The sequence below is a fragment of the Pan paniscus genome, chromosome 19 (assembly GCF_029289425.2).
Source record: "Pan paniscus chromosome 19, NHGRI_mPanPan1-v2.0_pri, whole genome shotgun sequence".
NCBI lineage: Eukaryota > Metazoa > Chordata > Mammalia > Primates > Hominidae > Pan > Pan paniscus.
Window position 1 is genome coordinate 28,764,115 of NC_073268.2, and position 15,895 is coordinate 28,780,009.

Genomic DNA, 15,895 nt, shown 5'->3' on the forward strand with positions numbered 1-15,895 from the left:
CCTCGAGACTGGAAGGAAATCTAAAGGCCAGGGCACTCCAGACCTGGGGGTGGACTCAAAGGAAGAGCTGGAAAGGATTAGTTGCAGGAAGTGGTCTTGCAAGACTAGCAGTGATTTAATGTGGGAAAATGTTGGCCTTGGACTCCTGGAGAAAATGCAATGACTGTTTTCCCCTATGTTTCATGTGCGGCATGGCCACAGAGCAGTGTATCACTGGAATCTGATTCATTGGTATTTGGAGCACCTACAGCATGGAGCGATTGGCGTGAGGCCATGACAGAATTGATCAAAACTGAATTTGCTCTGAGAAACGACATCAAAGGGCACAGCCCCACTAGGAGAAATGCCAGACACTTTCTCTTTGATAAGATCACAAAAACATGCTGAGGTGCAATAAGAGTTCAAAACTCCAGTCTAAAAGCAGGAGGATTTTTTCTTTTCTGTTATTTTGACAGACCAAAGTCCTCAGTCACCCCAACTTCTATTTTCTTTTTTGAACAACCATGTCCCTTTCATACTGAACATGTCTGAAACAAAACCTGCTTTCCAATCACTCTGGTCTATCTTTGTTCTCTCTCGGAGAGTGTTTTCCAGATCATGTTCAAGGAATACTGGTGGTCCACATGATGTTACTAATAAATATTTTGTGATTTTAAATTCCAAGGCCAAATAAGTTCAGTTAACACTGAGTTAAATAGGTTTCTTCAGTATAGCACTTCTCAGAACTTTTAGTCTGCTAACGTGCAATGGCAATTTCCAGGTGAAGCCTAGCATATGCTGTATTTTTCAACTTTCATGGATAACAAAACGCTTTTATTCTTTATTTTTATTTTTATTTTTTTTTTGAGACGGAGTCTCACTCTGTCACCCAGGCTGGAGTGCAGTGGCGCGATCTTGGCTCACTGCAAGCTCCGCCTCCTGGATCCAAGCCGATTCTCCTGCCTCAGCCTCCCGAGTAGCTGAGACCACAGGTGCCCGCCACCACGCCCGGCTAATTTTTTGTATTTTTAGTAGAGACAGGGTTTCACCATGTTAGCCAGGATGGTCTCGATCTCCTGACCTCGTGATCTGCCCACCTCGGCCTCCCAAAGTGCTGGGATTACAGGCGTGAGCCACCGTGCCCGGCCCAAAACCCTTTTTAAGGGAAGAGTGTTCTGAGGAACATTCTATTTGAAATGTTGCCATTGAACCAACTCCCACAAAGGTGAATATAACCAGGGGCCTGGTCTCTTCCTAGCTGGGTACAGAGGTGGCTCCTCTAATAGGATCCACCAGTGAGCCTCAAAGTGAGGGAAAGATGACACTGTCATCTTCTTCAAATATGACACAAAATGAAAAAAATCAATTATTACTGAATTAATTGAAACAATTAATTATTATGATGGAAATTACAGAAGACCATGCTTCAAACACCTCTCCAAGAGCTCCAGAGACGTGAAACAATTATCAGAGGCAAACATCTGCCTGAAGCTTCTATATGCAAAGATGCCTGTCTGAATGTCTTTTATTCTGAGGGTTCCAGGAGGGCTTCAGTCTCCTGAATGTCTCAGAGAGGGCCTATAGGAGCATCACATTTAAAAGAGGTATCACAGGATAAAGCTGATCACTATGATGTTGGATTTCAAAAGCCCTATAAGATTCATCCGAACACAGAAGATGAATATTACATAGAGCCATAACAAACTAAAATTAAAAACAAAAAGCTGGGCTGGGTGCAGTGGCTCATGCCTGTAATCCCAGCACTTTGGGAGGCCGAGGCGGGCGGATCACAAGGTCAGGAGATCAAGAACATCCTGGCTAACAGGGTGAAACCCCGTCTCTATTAAAAAAATACAAAAAAATTAGCCGGGTATGGTGGCTGGCGCCTGTAGTCCCAGCTACTCTGGAGGCTGAGGCAGGAGAATGGCATGAACCTGGGAGGCGGAGCTTGCAGTGAGCCGAGATTGTGCCACTGCACTCCAGCCTGGGCAATGGAGCGAGACTCCATCTTGGGCCGGGGAGCAGGGTGGGGGAAGCTGGAATGAGAAGGCATTATTTTGTGTGTGTGTGTGTGTTTTTTTTTTTTTGCTTTCTGTGCTACCGTGTTGCCACCTTTCCCCAGTGCTATGCTCCAGCTGCAATGGGAGGATGGCAATGTGCTGGAAATCCCTTATGAGAACCACCAATGTATGCAGGAGTAAATGAGGGGTAAATGAGGAAAGAGGAGGTACCGACCAAGCACCAAGGCTCACTTTCATTCAAACTCACAAAGCCTAGTACTAACTTCAAAAGGAGAGAAAGAAAGAGCTCTAAAGAGAAAGAGAGAGCAACAGTGAAACAAAGGCAGGACTCTAAATAACTTAGGGCTCCTTTCATTCCTGAGAAATCCTTCAGAGAAACACAGCCCAGGGACTAATAGCTGCTATTGTTTCTCTTCTTGGGATACCCCTTTCATGTTCTTTTACAGTAACAAAGTTAACTATGAAAGAGTACGGAGCTCTTTAATGGTGATTAAAGAGGTTAGTATCATCATATGAAAGGTGGCACAGGGCAGTGTAGTAAAAGGTTACCAACTAGGCTTTTTTTTCTTTTATAGAGATGGGGTCTTACTGTGTTGTCCAGGCTGGTCTTGAACTGGACTCAAGAAATCCTTCCATCTTGGCCTTCCAAAGTGCTGGGATTACTGGTATGAGCCACCATACTTGGCCCAACGAGGCTTTCACTAATGATGATACATTATTTCATTATAAACACAGGGTTCTAAGTACAGAATCTAAGAAAGTCAACCTTCCTCCAACACCAAAAATTGATATAAAAGAAGAAAATGGTCCTTTCAATTACTAAGGGAGTGCATGTTCTCAAGTGCCACTTCAGTTTTTGATTATTAGGATGTTTAAGTAACAGAACTAACACATCTTTAGTGAAGAACTGGGTAGATGGGTCGATTCTAGCTTGTTTCTTAAATGTTAGCTTGTAAGTAATCTAGTACCTACATCAAAACATATCACGTTTTTAAACAGAGGTTTGCAAAGTAATGCATCTACCATATATACCCACTAGAAACATAGTAGATACGGGGGAGGATAAAAGGGTAGGCAAAAGAAAGATTAAAATTTCAAATATCTAACTTGATTTACTAAGATGAAACTGAAATTTAGAGTATATTACTCACCAGCATTTAAATGACATTCCTTAATCTGAAACTGAAGTTCATTTTCATTGGGAATATCCTTCCATGTTGCAAGGAAGACCTGGCGCTCTGTATGGGAAAGCAGAGGGGAAGGATGGATGTGCATAAGCTGTCAGTATTCTGATTTTCGATGCCTTGCATCATTTTTCCTTTGGCATGTTGGCTCTTGCAATACAGCTAGCAGCAGACTGGGAATGGAGCCAATGCTGAGCTCTACAAAAGTGCTATACTTCAGATCAATTAATCCGTCATCAGTAACACTAGGATAATTGGAAAAGAGTCTATATCTAGGGTTTCATTTTGGCTCCCTTGTTTTCCCATTTTGGTGACTTATGACCTTTCTGAGCCTTAATTTCTTTATCTATAATTATATCTGTCCTGCCTACTCCAAGAGCTATTGTAAGAATCAAATCAATTAAATGCCAACATAGTTTAATATGCACCAATATAAGCCAGTTTTATTAGATTGTGATTCATAAATAAGGGAAGAGAGAAATGTCAATAGGCACATCGGGAGTTCTGACGGTTTATTACAAATTACTGAATTCTTAGCTTGAGGCAGTATGAACTTAGTACAGAGTAAAGTGCTAAATTTACATGTATTATCTCATGAAATAATTATAAAAATTATTTACACTGCAAATTTGGAAACGGAAGTTCCAAAAAGTTTATCACCTTGACCAGTCACACAGCAAATAAATAGCAGAGCTGAGATTCAAATCCATATTTACCTGGTCCCCAAACCTCTTATTCTGTATCCTGGGGTGACTGGATTATTCAGATATTGGGCACTGTGATTTAGAGACCAATGGCAGAGCAAGAACAATTGTGACACAGGAGAGTAAATAATGAGCAATTATTAAGAGCTTTAGAATATCCTTAACCCATTTTTTTTTAACCTCAAAATAATTCAAAACTTCTGGGGCTATGCTCTGCCTGACATGCAGAGGAAGGGCAAAGGTATATTCAGCAGGATAGGCAGGAAGGTACTTACCCATTTTGCCATCTTCTACAAAAAGCACATTGAGTGGGATGAGGCAGCTGAAGTAGAAGACATCGATATTGTTTTTCACAGCCACCTGCCAGGAAAGCAACAAGGTTAAATGAGGATATCGCAGGGAGCCAGGTAGGAGGAAAAGAACAGCGCTGTGTCTAGAAATAGGCCTCCCTATTTCCTTCCTCTTTCTCTCAGTGCAGGTCTCCCCAAATCAAACAAACTGGCCCATATACTGCAAAGCACACCCTTACTTACTCCATTGTCACAGAACTGTGACAACCTGCAACTCTACCTCCTTCCAGAAGGCCTGTCTTCAAGGCACAACTTGTATACCAGGAATAATCTAGTCTGTGATTTTTTTTCTCTATGATTATTAATAGTAGCTGCTACCACTTACTAAGTTACCTATTAATGATATTATTTCTAACTCACACTATAATGATCTTAAACAAAGTAGATATCATTCCCCTCTCATTTCGCAGACAATGAAACTCAGGTTTAGAAAGACTAAGTAACATCCAGAGTCATGTAGCTAGTACACAGAAGAATTACGATTCAAACAGAAACTCGACGCTAAACCTTGATTTTTATTTCTCACAATAACTAGTGCCATACTACCTCTTATTTTTTATTTTTTTAAATATCAGTTTTAAAGTTGTTTCTTTTATAAAACCTTATTTCCCAGGTCTTATGGTTGGAAAAAGCTTGTTTGGCCCAACACTGGTAAACCTGATGACTATAAGAACAAAAAACCTTTAAGCGAGCAAATAAATAAATTTTCTTCTCACAATACAAACTTCTCGACTATGATTCTACCATAGCCTGCTTAATTCAGAGCATGCTGTTTTTTTTTTTTTTTTAAAGCTACAGTAAGTACTTTTATTCAGGGCAACACTGATTGGTATATACATTCAGGAACAGGCAGATTGCACAGCAGCACATCATAAGGCCCTTATACTGTAAGAAGAGGGAGTAGGAGGAGACTTGCTCTAAGTCACCACCTCCCACTGGTTTCTGTCACTAATGACTTTCCTATCTATGCTCTTAGCGCTGTAGGAAAACATTTATCTGAGCAAGTTCTATGATCAGTAACTATACCTGTTTTTCTCATTTTGCTCTAAAAACATAGAGTTAAAAACTGCTTATCTAGTACACTATTCTCACTCTCTGTCTTTTATGGCAAATGTCTCCACTTCAACAGCATACTGACCTCTTAAAACTGTGGCTATGAGATCCAAATATCCTCTTTCTAAAGTACTTCCAGTCCTTCTACATTTAGTATCAACTTACCTTCCTTACTTTAAATGGTGCCTGTATTCCCTTCTCCATAATATTTGCGTTCTCTCTCCCAGAAGTGTCCATCCAATTATTCTCCTTGCTTTTAACCTGTCAACTAACAAGGCTAGGAGTTTGTGACCTATATATTACATGGCCTGATGCCCAAAATGCTGAGATAGGATTCTCAAAAAGCTTGAATCTGGGGAATTTAAGCAGAGTAATGTCAGGAAAGAGGAACTAAAGGCATTCTTTAGGATGTACTAGAGCATGGGTGGGTGCAGTGGCTCACGCCTGTAATCCCAACACTTTGGGAGGATGAGGCAGGCAGACCACTTGAGGTCAGGAGTTCGAGATCAGCCTAGCCAACGTGGAGAAACCCCGTCTCTACCAAAAATACAAAAATTAGCTGGGCATGGAGGCGTGTGGCTGTAGTCACAGCTACTCAGGAGGCTGAGGTGGGAGAATAGCTTGAACTTGGGAGGTGGAGGCTGCAGTGAGCTGAGATAGCGCCACTGCACTCCAGCCTGGGTGACAAAGCAAGACTCTGTCAAAAAAAAAAAAAAAAAGGGGAAGCCGGGCACGGTGGCTCACGCCTGTAATCCCAGCACTTTGGGAGGCCAAGGCAGGCAGATCACGACGTCAGGAGACCGAGACCATCCTGGCCAACATGGTGAAACCCTGTCTCTACTAAAATACAAAAAATTAGCCAGGTGTGGTGGCACATGCCTGGAGTCCCAGCTACTCGGGAGGCTGAGGCAGAAGAATCGCTTGAACCTGGGAGGCAAGGCTGCAGTGAGCCGAAATCGTGTCACTGCGCTCCAGCCTGGTGACAGAGCAAGACTCCGTCTCAACAACAAAAAACAAAACAACAACAACAACAACAAGGGATGTACTAGAGCACTACTTTCAAAGATTTATGCCAGCCATGGGCTTCCGGGAAAGAGTATTTTCTAACTCATCTGGTACTTGGCAGATAAGAGAGGAGAATTCTTATTTCAAATAAGGGCACCAAGAAGACCTTGAGACAGCACTAGGCTCTGTAAAGAACATTTAGAAGTGAAAACTGGGGCCGGGTGTGGTGGCTCATGCCTGTAAGCCCAGCACTTTGGGAAGCTGAGGCAGGCAGATCACCTGAGGTCAGGAGTTCGAGACCAGCCTGGCCAGATGGTGAAACCCCATCTCTACTAAAAATACAAAAAAAAAAATATATATTAGTTGGGTGTGGTGGCGGGCACCTGTAATCCCAGCTACTTGGGAGGCTGAGGCAGGAGAATCACTTGAACCCGGGAGGCAGAGGTTGCAGTGAGCCGAGATTGTGCCATTGCACTCTGGCCTGGGTGACAAGAGTGAACTGTCTCAAAAAAAAAAAAAAAAAAAAAAAAAAGTGAAAACTGGGGTGATGAGGGTAGACTAATGGTGGGTCATGTAAAGGTCTCATGTGAAATGCAAGTGATTATCTTTGACTATAAAGTAGTATCCCCGTTCTCTAGAGGATAATATTAGTGGTTCTTAACTGAAGACCTGTATCAGAATCATCTGGAAAGGCTTTTCAAAACAGATGCCAGGCCCTACCCTACATGAAATAATTACAATCTCTGAATCTGGGACCTGGCATAAATATTTGGGAAAAAGTTCCCAGGAAGATCAACCGGATAAGCAATTAATTTCGAACATTGTTATCTAAGAAGTCTGAATGGGTTTGTAAACATCTTGTTCTTCCAAAAGAATCCTTATGCCAACAGGAGCCTTTTAACAATGGAAAGGACACGAAAAGGTCCTCTAGGTAAGTGGTGCTAAACTGTTCTGCACTGTAGACCCTTTGGACAAACAGAGGAAAGCCACTGACTCTCTTGCTGAAAAATGTACACACAACATTTTGCCATAGAATTTCAGGAGTTTTGGGACACCCTGAGGGCTTTCCTGGGACTTCTACTGTAGAACAATTTTCTGAGGAGCTAGGATACCCACACATCAGAAGCGGCAGATACAGAGGTTCAGAGCATGGACTTGGGAGCCAGAACACCTGATTTCAAATTCTGACTCTGACAGTTTCCTGTCTGTAAAATGTAGATCACAAAGTACTAAATTCATGGGGTTGTTATGAGGATAATGAGTTAATATTTGCACAGCACAGTGAACAGCCTTGACTCATAAGTACTGTAGAAAGTCTGTTCAAAAAAGAAAAATTCGGCTGGGCACAGTGGCTCACGCCTGTAATCCCAGCAGGCGTGAGCCACCATGTGAGCCTTGGGAAGCTGAGGCAGGCGGATTACCTGAGGTGAGGAGTTTGAGACCAGCCTGGCCAACAAGGCAAAATTCCATCTCTACTAAAAACGCAAAAATTAGCTGGGCGTGGTGGCATGCACCTGTAGTCCCAGCTACTCAGGAGGCTGAAGTAGGAGAATCAGTTGAACCCAGGAGGCAGAGGCTGCAGTGAGCTGAGATTGCACCACTGCACTCCAGCCTGGGCAACAGAGCAAGGCTCCATCTCAAAAAAAAAAAAAAAAAAAAAATTTCACTCTGCTTTCACCATCTCCTGTTTTACTTTTTACTCAGCATCCTAATTAAGGATAACCACATTAGACTTATCTGAAATCTTACGTATGCTCAGATGTAGTACTACCATTATGTTAAAAAAGAGATTAGAAGAGACTTTTTAAAAGGCTTATCGGCAGATTGTTAGCTTAATGATTCCTTTTGCTACTGCCTTGGTAAATTATCATCTCTTTATAGGATCAACTACACAGGTCATTCATTGGGGGAAGCAGTTCATCTCTTTTACATTAGCTTTTCAAAATCTGTATTTTGCAGCTCTCATATTTTCACTCTAGGCTAGAACTGGGTTCATTTCAAGAACATAGGCTTCCCCAGATCTGACTCCAGACTACCTCTCCAGCCTATTTCCTTAACTTCAACCAGATCAAAATTACTTCTTATTCCCCAAACACTGAAAGTCACAGCTTTGTACCTTTTTTATATGTTGTTCTTTCTTTTTTCTTTTTTTGAGACAGAGTCTGGCTCTGTCACCCAAGCTGGAGTGCAATGGCGCGATCTCGGCTCACTGCAACCTCCACCCCCCGGGTTCAAGCGATTCTCCTGCCTCAGCCTCCTGAGTAGCTGGGATTACAGGCATTTGCCACCACGTCCAGCTAATTTTTGTATTTTTAGTAGAGACGGGGTTTCACCATGTTGGTCAGGCTGGTCTCGAACTCCTGACCTCGTGATCTGCCCACCTCAGCCTCCCAAAGGGCTGGAATTACAGGCGTGAGCCACCGCACCCAGCCTATATGTTGTTCTTTCTGCTTAATATTTTCTTCTCCTTAAGCTTAGCACTGTCTGGAAAATACCTATTTAACCTTAAGGTTCAGTTCAAGATTAACACTTCCCAGAAAGCTCTAACACCTCCCCACAGCACCCAACGCATACAATTCTATGATAGCATATAATAATGGCTTACTTCCGGCTCACCTATAATACAATGAGCTCCTTGAGTGGAGGGTCTGTCTCTCATCTTCGCTAGCATATTGACTACCTCAAAAAATATTTGTTGCATGAAAATAAGGGGAAGATGTTGAACAAATAAAAATGAAACACTGTGTTTCTCAACATTTTTTCTACCTCCATATCATTCATATACATAACAGAATCCCATCAGCAACATCTCTGATTAGGCACACTGATTCTCAATGAGGCAGGAATGGGGGGATGGGATGATGTATGGGTTCTTTTGGTTTCAAATCACTGAGTTAAATAATATCTACATGCTAAGAAAGGATAACACAGGTAGTGGATCACAACCCAAAGAATGCTAAGTCCTCCAAGGATATGCCAATCATATTTTGGGTGTTAAAAAAGAACCAAGGGAAAAACACAGTATGAAGCCAGTTTAATTCCAATCCTGATGCTGATTGCTCTTAAATATAACTAAATCAGCCTTAAAGAGCATGATATTGTTGTTGGAGGGAGACAGGAAAAGAGAAAGACAGTTTCTTGTTTTCTTATTTAAAAATTCACTATCCCAACAGGTAGAGATAGTAGGAAGATATAATCCAGACAAGTTCTAAACTATTTTCCAAAAGCTATAACATCATGCCTAGATTGCTTGAGGGAAATCAATGATCACATATATAACCAACTGCCTACTTAATATCTTCACTTGGATAATAGGTTGCTCAAAAAGAATATGTGTAAAACTGAACTCTTTTTAAAAAAATTTAACTTTTATTTCAAGTTCAGGGGTACATGTGCAGGCTTGTTACATAGGCAAACTTGTGTCATCAGATTTGCTGTACAGCTTATTTTATCACCCAGCTATTAAGCCTAGTACCCATTAGTTATTTTTCCTGATCCTCTCCCTTCTCCCACCCTCCACCCTCTAGCAGACCCCAGTGTGTGCTATTCCCCTCTTTGTGTCCATGTTTTCTCATCGTTTAGCTCCCACTTATAAGTCAGAACATGTGGTATTTGGTTTTATGTTCCTGTGTTAGTTTGCTAAGGATAATAGCCTCCAGCTCCATCCATGCTCCTGCAAAGGACATGATCTCATTCTTTTTTTTATGGGTGCATAGTATTCCATGGTATATATGTACCACATTTTATTTATCCAGTCTATCACTGATGGGCATTTAGGTTGATGCCATGTCTTTGCTATTGTGAATAGTGCTGCAATGAACATATGTGTGCATGTGTCTTTATGATAGAATGACTTGTATTCTTTTGGGTATATATCCAGTAACGGGATTGCTGGGTTGAGTGGTATTTCCATTTTTAGGTCTTTTTTTTTTTTTTTTTTTTTTTGAGATGGAGTCTGGCTCTGTCACCCAGGCTGGAGTGCAGTGGCGCAATCTCGGCTCACTGCAAGCTCCGCCTCCCAGGTTCACGCCATTCTCCTGCCTCAGCCTAGCTGGGACTACAGGCGCTGGCCACCACGCCCGGCTAATTTTTTGTATTTTTAGTAGAGATGGGGTTTCACCGTGTTGGCCAGGATGGTCTCGATCTCCTGACCTCATGATCCACCCGCCTCGGCCTCCCAAAGTGCTGGGATTACAGGCGTGAGCCACCGCACCCGGCCCATTTTTAGGTGTTTGAGGAATCACCACTGTCTTCCACAAGGGTTGAATTAATTTACATGCTCATCAATAGTGTATAAGTGTTGTGTTTTTCTCTACAACCTCACCAGCATCTGTTATTTAAAAAAATTTTTTTAATAATAGCCATTCCAACTGGTGTGAGATAGTATCTCACTGTGGTAAAACCAAACTCTTAATCTCCCCTCCCCACCTCCAAATACAACCTCCTGCTGTCTTTCCAAACTCGGTAACTACTATGGGATTCTGCAAAGCCTTTAACAGTCTCTCTGCCTCTCCACTAGTCTTCCAGCCACATCCCCCTATACATTCCCTTCACAGCACCTAGCTTCCCCAGTATATGCTCAACATAGCAGCCAGAGTGATCTTAAAATGTAGGTCAGCTCATAAACATTTCTCTGCTCAAACCTTTCCATCTCACTCAGAATAAAAACCAAGTTGCAATTGCCTATAATCCAACTCCTCCAACCTCTCTGAGGTAGTGCTAATACTCTCCTCCTTGCTAGCTCTACTCCAGCTGCAGGAGCCTGTTGTTCCTTCCTTGCACATAGCAGGTACACTCCTACTTCATGGCTTTTTGCATTTGCTGTTTCTTCTGTCTACAATGCTCTTCCTCCAGAAATCCATGATTCTTTCCCTGTCTCCTTTGAGTCTTTGCTTTAACCAAATATTATCTTTTCAGATAGGTCTTCCATGACCAACATATTTTTGTAAAACTGTACCACCCAACCTCCAACTCCAGTTTATATTTTTCCACTGTCCCAATACTTCTTTTATATTTTTCCACTGTCCTCCCTACCATCTGATATACTATGTATTGTACTGATTTGCTGGTTTATTGCCTGTCCCCATGCCACATACCCCACTTGTGGTAGAATATAAATTCCATGAGGGAAAGAATTCCTGTCTTCTATTTGTCACAATATTCTCAGTTTCTAGAATAGTGACTGGCACAGAATAGGTACTGAGTAAGAATAACAGTTGTAAAATAAACTATACAAAGTTTCTGACCTCACTTGGGTTTACACAATAATGAACTTAAAAGTTCTATGGGGCTTGGTACAGTGGCTCACTCCTGTAATCCCAGCACTATGGGAGACCAAAGGGGGAGGGAGGATCACTTAAGGCCAGGAGTTCGAGACAAGCTTGGGCAACCTAAGTGAGACCTTGTCTCTATCAAAACAAAACAAAAAAAGCTGACTGCAGTGGCATGAGCCTTTGGTCCCAGTTACTCAGGAGGCTGAAGCACGAGGATAAGAGGATAGGACAACAGGGGTCCAGGAGTTCAAGGTTACAGTGAGCTATGACTGCACCACTGTACTCCAGCCTGGGCAACAGAGTGAGATCCTGTCTCACAAACAAACAAACAAAGTCCCAAAAGCACAGTACTTCTCACATTTTTCTAGTGTATTTCCCGTAACAGAAGAGGAAAGAATGGACACATACTGTGAAGGAGGCATGGGGCTGGGTCAAGATTAGGGGTATAATATGAAGTAGACTATCATAAGAACAAAATATCTTTGAAATATCCCATAATGTACCCATATATGTTTTAATATGTGTTTCTCTCTTTACCTTTCAATAAAACTGATGCTCTAGGAAAATGTGCTATTGTGTATCCTTTAGCTTCAAGTATCCCTAGCTTGGTGGGTCATGACCAACCGGTAGTTCTTAAAATTAACTAAGTGGGTTCAAACTGGCATTAAAAAAATAAAATGAAAAATATCACAGTGCATCTCATGAAGAGTAAGTAATATTTCCTGAAACTGTTCAGTTTTACATATTGTGTGTGTGTATACACTATGTAAAATACATTTCTTACTGTAAGTTGCAGTCAAAAAAGTATAAAAGCCCCAATACACACACACTAAAGCAAGCAGTGAGAAAATGGGTTCAATGAGTGAAGGAAGAGAATGCACACCTCAGCTTCTGCTTTGAGAATGCCCAAAGCAGATCACAGATGGTACCAAGAAGATTACCTAACCCTCTGTTTCTTTGGTATGTCATGCGCAACATGTGACCATAACAATATTAACTTGCTTTTTAGGGACATCAATAGGAAAGCAAACAGAAATTATAAGGCACTTTGAAAACATAAAAGTGGGCCATAAATGCTTAATAATAACAATGATTGTTTAAAGTTACTTTAAGAGGCTGCTAAGGAAAGAGCAACCTGTCAGCTTCAGCCTGTAACCAGCAATTAGTTTCTTTCCATAGTATAGAAAGCCTGCTGCAGGAGCTACAATCTCTTTATGGTGGGACAGCTGGAGATGAACAGGCTAAATTAATATTCTAACCTTGTACCAGTATACTCAAAAGTACTATAAAAAGGTACAACATGAACTCAGTCTGAACTCTGGCAAATGAGGCCTCTTATCCCACCTCTCACCACAGGTAACCAAACGAGGCACTGCCACAAGGAAAACCAAGTGAAATAGTACAGGGCTCGCCTTTGAGATTATATCATCTGCTCTTCCATAACGTCACTTGTGACCTTTCCACATTTCTGAAGAATTATTTTTTTCTTTTATTTCTCTTCTCCTTTTAGCTTTTGGAATGATTATATGCAGGCTGGTCCAAGCTAGGACCAGGCAGTGACGTCAACCATCTCCAGTTCTCTGAGGAATGATGATTCAGATGTGTTTTAAGTACCACACAACCTAGTCAACAGATCCTAGGGGAATGGCTCGGAGTGACAGGTTTTTAATGGTACTTACTCCAACTATGTGATATATATCATCTGAGACTCAAGCAGAAGCGGCCCTTTCTGCTAGGTGCTGGAGTTAAATTAACATGTAGTTCTGCATTTCTAATCAACGCCAAAAGGTATCTACCATCTTAAGTTTATTTTATTTATTTTAATTTCTTTTTTGATACAGGGTCTTGCTCTGTCACCCAGGCTGGAGTGTGGAGGCATAATCACAGCTCACTGCAGCCTTGACCTCCTGGGCTCAAGTGATCCTCCCATCTCAGCCTCGTGAGTAGCTGAAACCACACGCATGTGCCACCATGCTTGGCTAACTCTGTTATTTTTGTAGACACTAGTCTACATACTGGAATAGACTAGACATACTAGTCTTACTATGTTGCCCAGGCTAGTCTCAAACTCCTGGACCCCAAGCGATCCTCCCACCTTGACCTCCCAAAGTGCTGGGATTACACAGGCATGAGCCACTGTGCTTGGTGATCCAAAGTTTAAATAGCATTTCAAACTCTATTGACCAGTGAATTATCTGGGAATTCTCAGAGACCCTGACAAAACAGAAAGGTCTATTTATGATATTAGACAGTATCTGATAGAGTTAAAAACATAGCAGAAAGAGTAATGAACCACAGGAAATGTCAATTGACTTTCCTTCCAGTGCCAATTCCATTTTAAACTGGACAGCGTCTTTAGTTCACTTCCAAGGCTAGGATTCAAACAAGAACTCTCTTCCCATATTCTTTCTTAGTCCACCCAATAGATCAGGGGGATTACATGATAGCTGAGGAGGCCTCAAACGGTACCAAACTGCTGTTCATCCTGAGTATAAAGCCATACTGATTTATTCTCAGGAGACATTAGGACATTGTTCGTTAAGAGTATGTGAACAGTGGAACCCTTTATAGGGAAAATTTGACAGATTAGGCAGTGGTTCCATGTCCCTAATATGCACGTCAGCGTTTGAAGTTTCCATATTTAAACAGTTCTCAGAACCAGAAATGAAAGCTTTGAACAGAGCCTCCAGATGATCTCTAAAATTGTAAATCCTCTAGTAGCACATATAATTATTGGGCTTTAAAAAGGCAATGAGCTCCTAAGAGCCAATCTCTCTTAGTAAAGCCTTGATTCGAAAGGAAGCCAACAGAAACCAAAAGACACTGAAACTGAAATACTATGACTTCTCCTGTAGTACCCATTCTGCTATGAGATCTGCTTAATCTCAATCTCAAAAAACTCTCAAATAATTTAGACCATAAATTAGAAATGTCAGCAAATTAAATCTTCAGAACACTAAAGATTAGATAAAGATTGTAAAGTGGTATGAATAGACATTGCTTTAAAAGACTTTGGATTAAACTGTCAAAATCACCATTTGGGCAGGAGTAAATTAGAATGACGAACCTTCAGGGCTGTCAAATGGGAGAAGTCCAAAGCACAGCAAGGTCAGAACTACTCAAATCAAATTTTGTTAACTATTTTGCAACTAAAATAGATTCTCAAGTACTTCTTTAAAAGAGAATCCCCCACCCCGCCCCTGTAAAGTCATTTGGAAAAAGGGTGAGTAGGTCACAATTTTCATGAAAGACTACCTTTGTGGAGGATAGAAAAAGTAGCCCACCCATAGCCATCACTGCAGCCATCTAAACTGTGGAGGCCAGGCATGGCTCACACCTGTCTGTGATCCCAGCAATTTGGGAGGCCAAGGCAGAAGACTGCTTGAGCCCAGGAGTTTCAGACCAGCCTGGGCAACATGGTGAGATTTCATCTTTACAAAAATAAAAATAAAAAATTAGCCAGGCGTGGTGGTGCACACCTACAGTCCCAGCTACTGGTCAGGTTGAGGTGAGACAATTGCTTGAGTCTGGGAGGTCGAGGCTGCAGTAAGCTGTGATCACGCCACTGCACTCCTGCCTGGGAGACAGTGTGAGAACGCTGTCTCCAAAAAAAAAAAAACAAAACAAAAAAAACACCCTTAAAGTCCCAACACAAAATCCAGTGCAGCTGGGTGGTTCATTTTTTAAGTCTCACTGAGTGAAAAAAATTCATTTCCAAAGTTGAATTTCAGTTTATGTGTCTCAGTCTTTTCACTCCTTATCACACCGATTTCCCACCAAAGTAAACTTTCTAATAGCAAGTAAAGAAAAACCTGATATTGAAAAGTGCTAGATGACTACCCTTTTTAAAAAACTTTTTTTTTCCATTTAAAGGCAAAAGACTGTTTTGAATATCTGAAAAAATTGTTTTCTTAAAAGCAAAGAGAAATAATGAATATCTATTGCTAAAAGACAACTTTTTTGCCCTAGCTTTTGAGACGGAGTCTTGCTCTGTCACCCAGGCTGGAGTGCAGTGGTGGGATCTCAGCTCACTGCAGCCTCTGCCTCCTGGGTTTGTGTGATTTTCCTGCCTCAGCCTCCCGAGTAGCTGGGACTACAGGCGCATGCCACTACACCCGGCTAATTTTTATATTTTTGATAGAGATGGGGTTTCGCCATGTTGGCCAGGCTGGTCTTGAACTCCTGACCTCAAGTGATCTGCCGCCTCAGCCTCCCAAAGTGCTGGGATTACAGGCGAGAGCCACCGTGCCCGGCAGGCACTTGCTTTTAAAGTTTGCCTCCTTACACTTTTGTGTCTATCAGGATTAGGAAAAAGACAGGGTTCTT

General features: G+C 41.7%; 1 protein-coding gene across 6 annotated transcripts in view; it reads right to left on the reverse strand.

Annotated features, from left to right (window-relative positions):
* AP2B1 (adaptor related protein complex 2 subunit beta 1) overlaps positions 1-15,895 on the reverse strand; it is a 141,365-nt gene that overhangs the window by 13,143 nt on the left and 112,327 nt on the right. For all 6 annotated transcript variants that reach the window (XM_008971262.5, XM_008971260.5, XM_055102052.2 and 3 more), the window contains 2 exons: positions 4,164-4,248; positions 3,152-3,238 (listed from right to left, as the gene is read on the reverse strand). In XM_008971262.5, the coding sequence (XP_008969510.1) occupies positions 3,152-3,238; positions 4,164-4,248 (172 nt within the window). The remainder of the gene's footprint in view (positions 1-3,151; positions 3,239-4,163; positions 4,249-15,895) is intronic.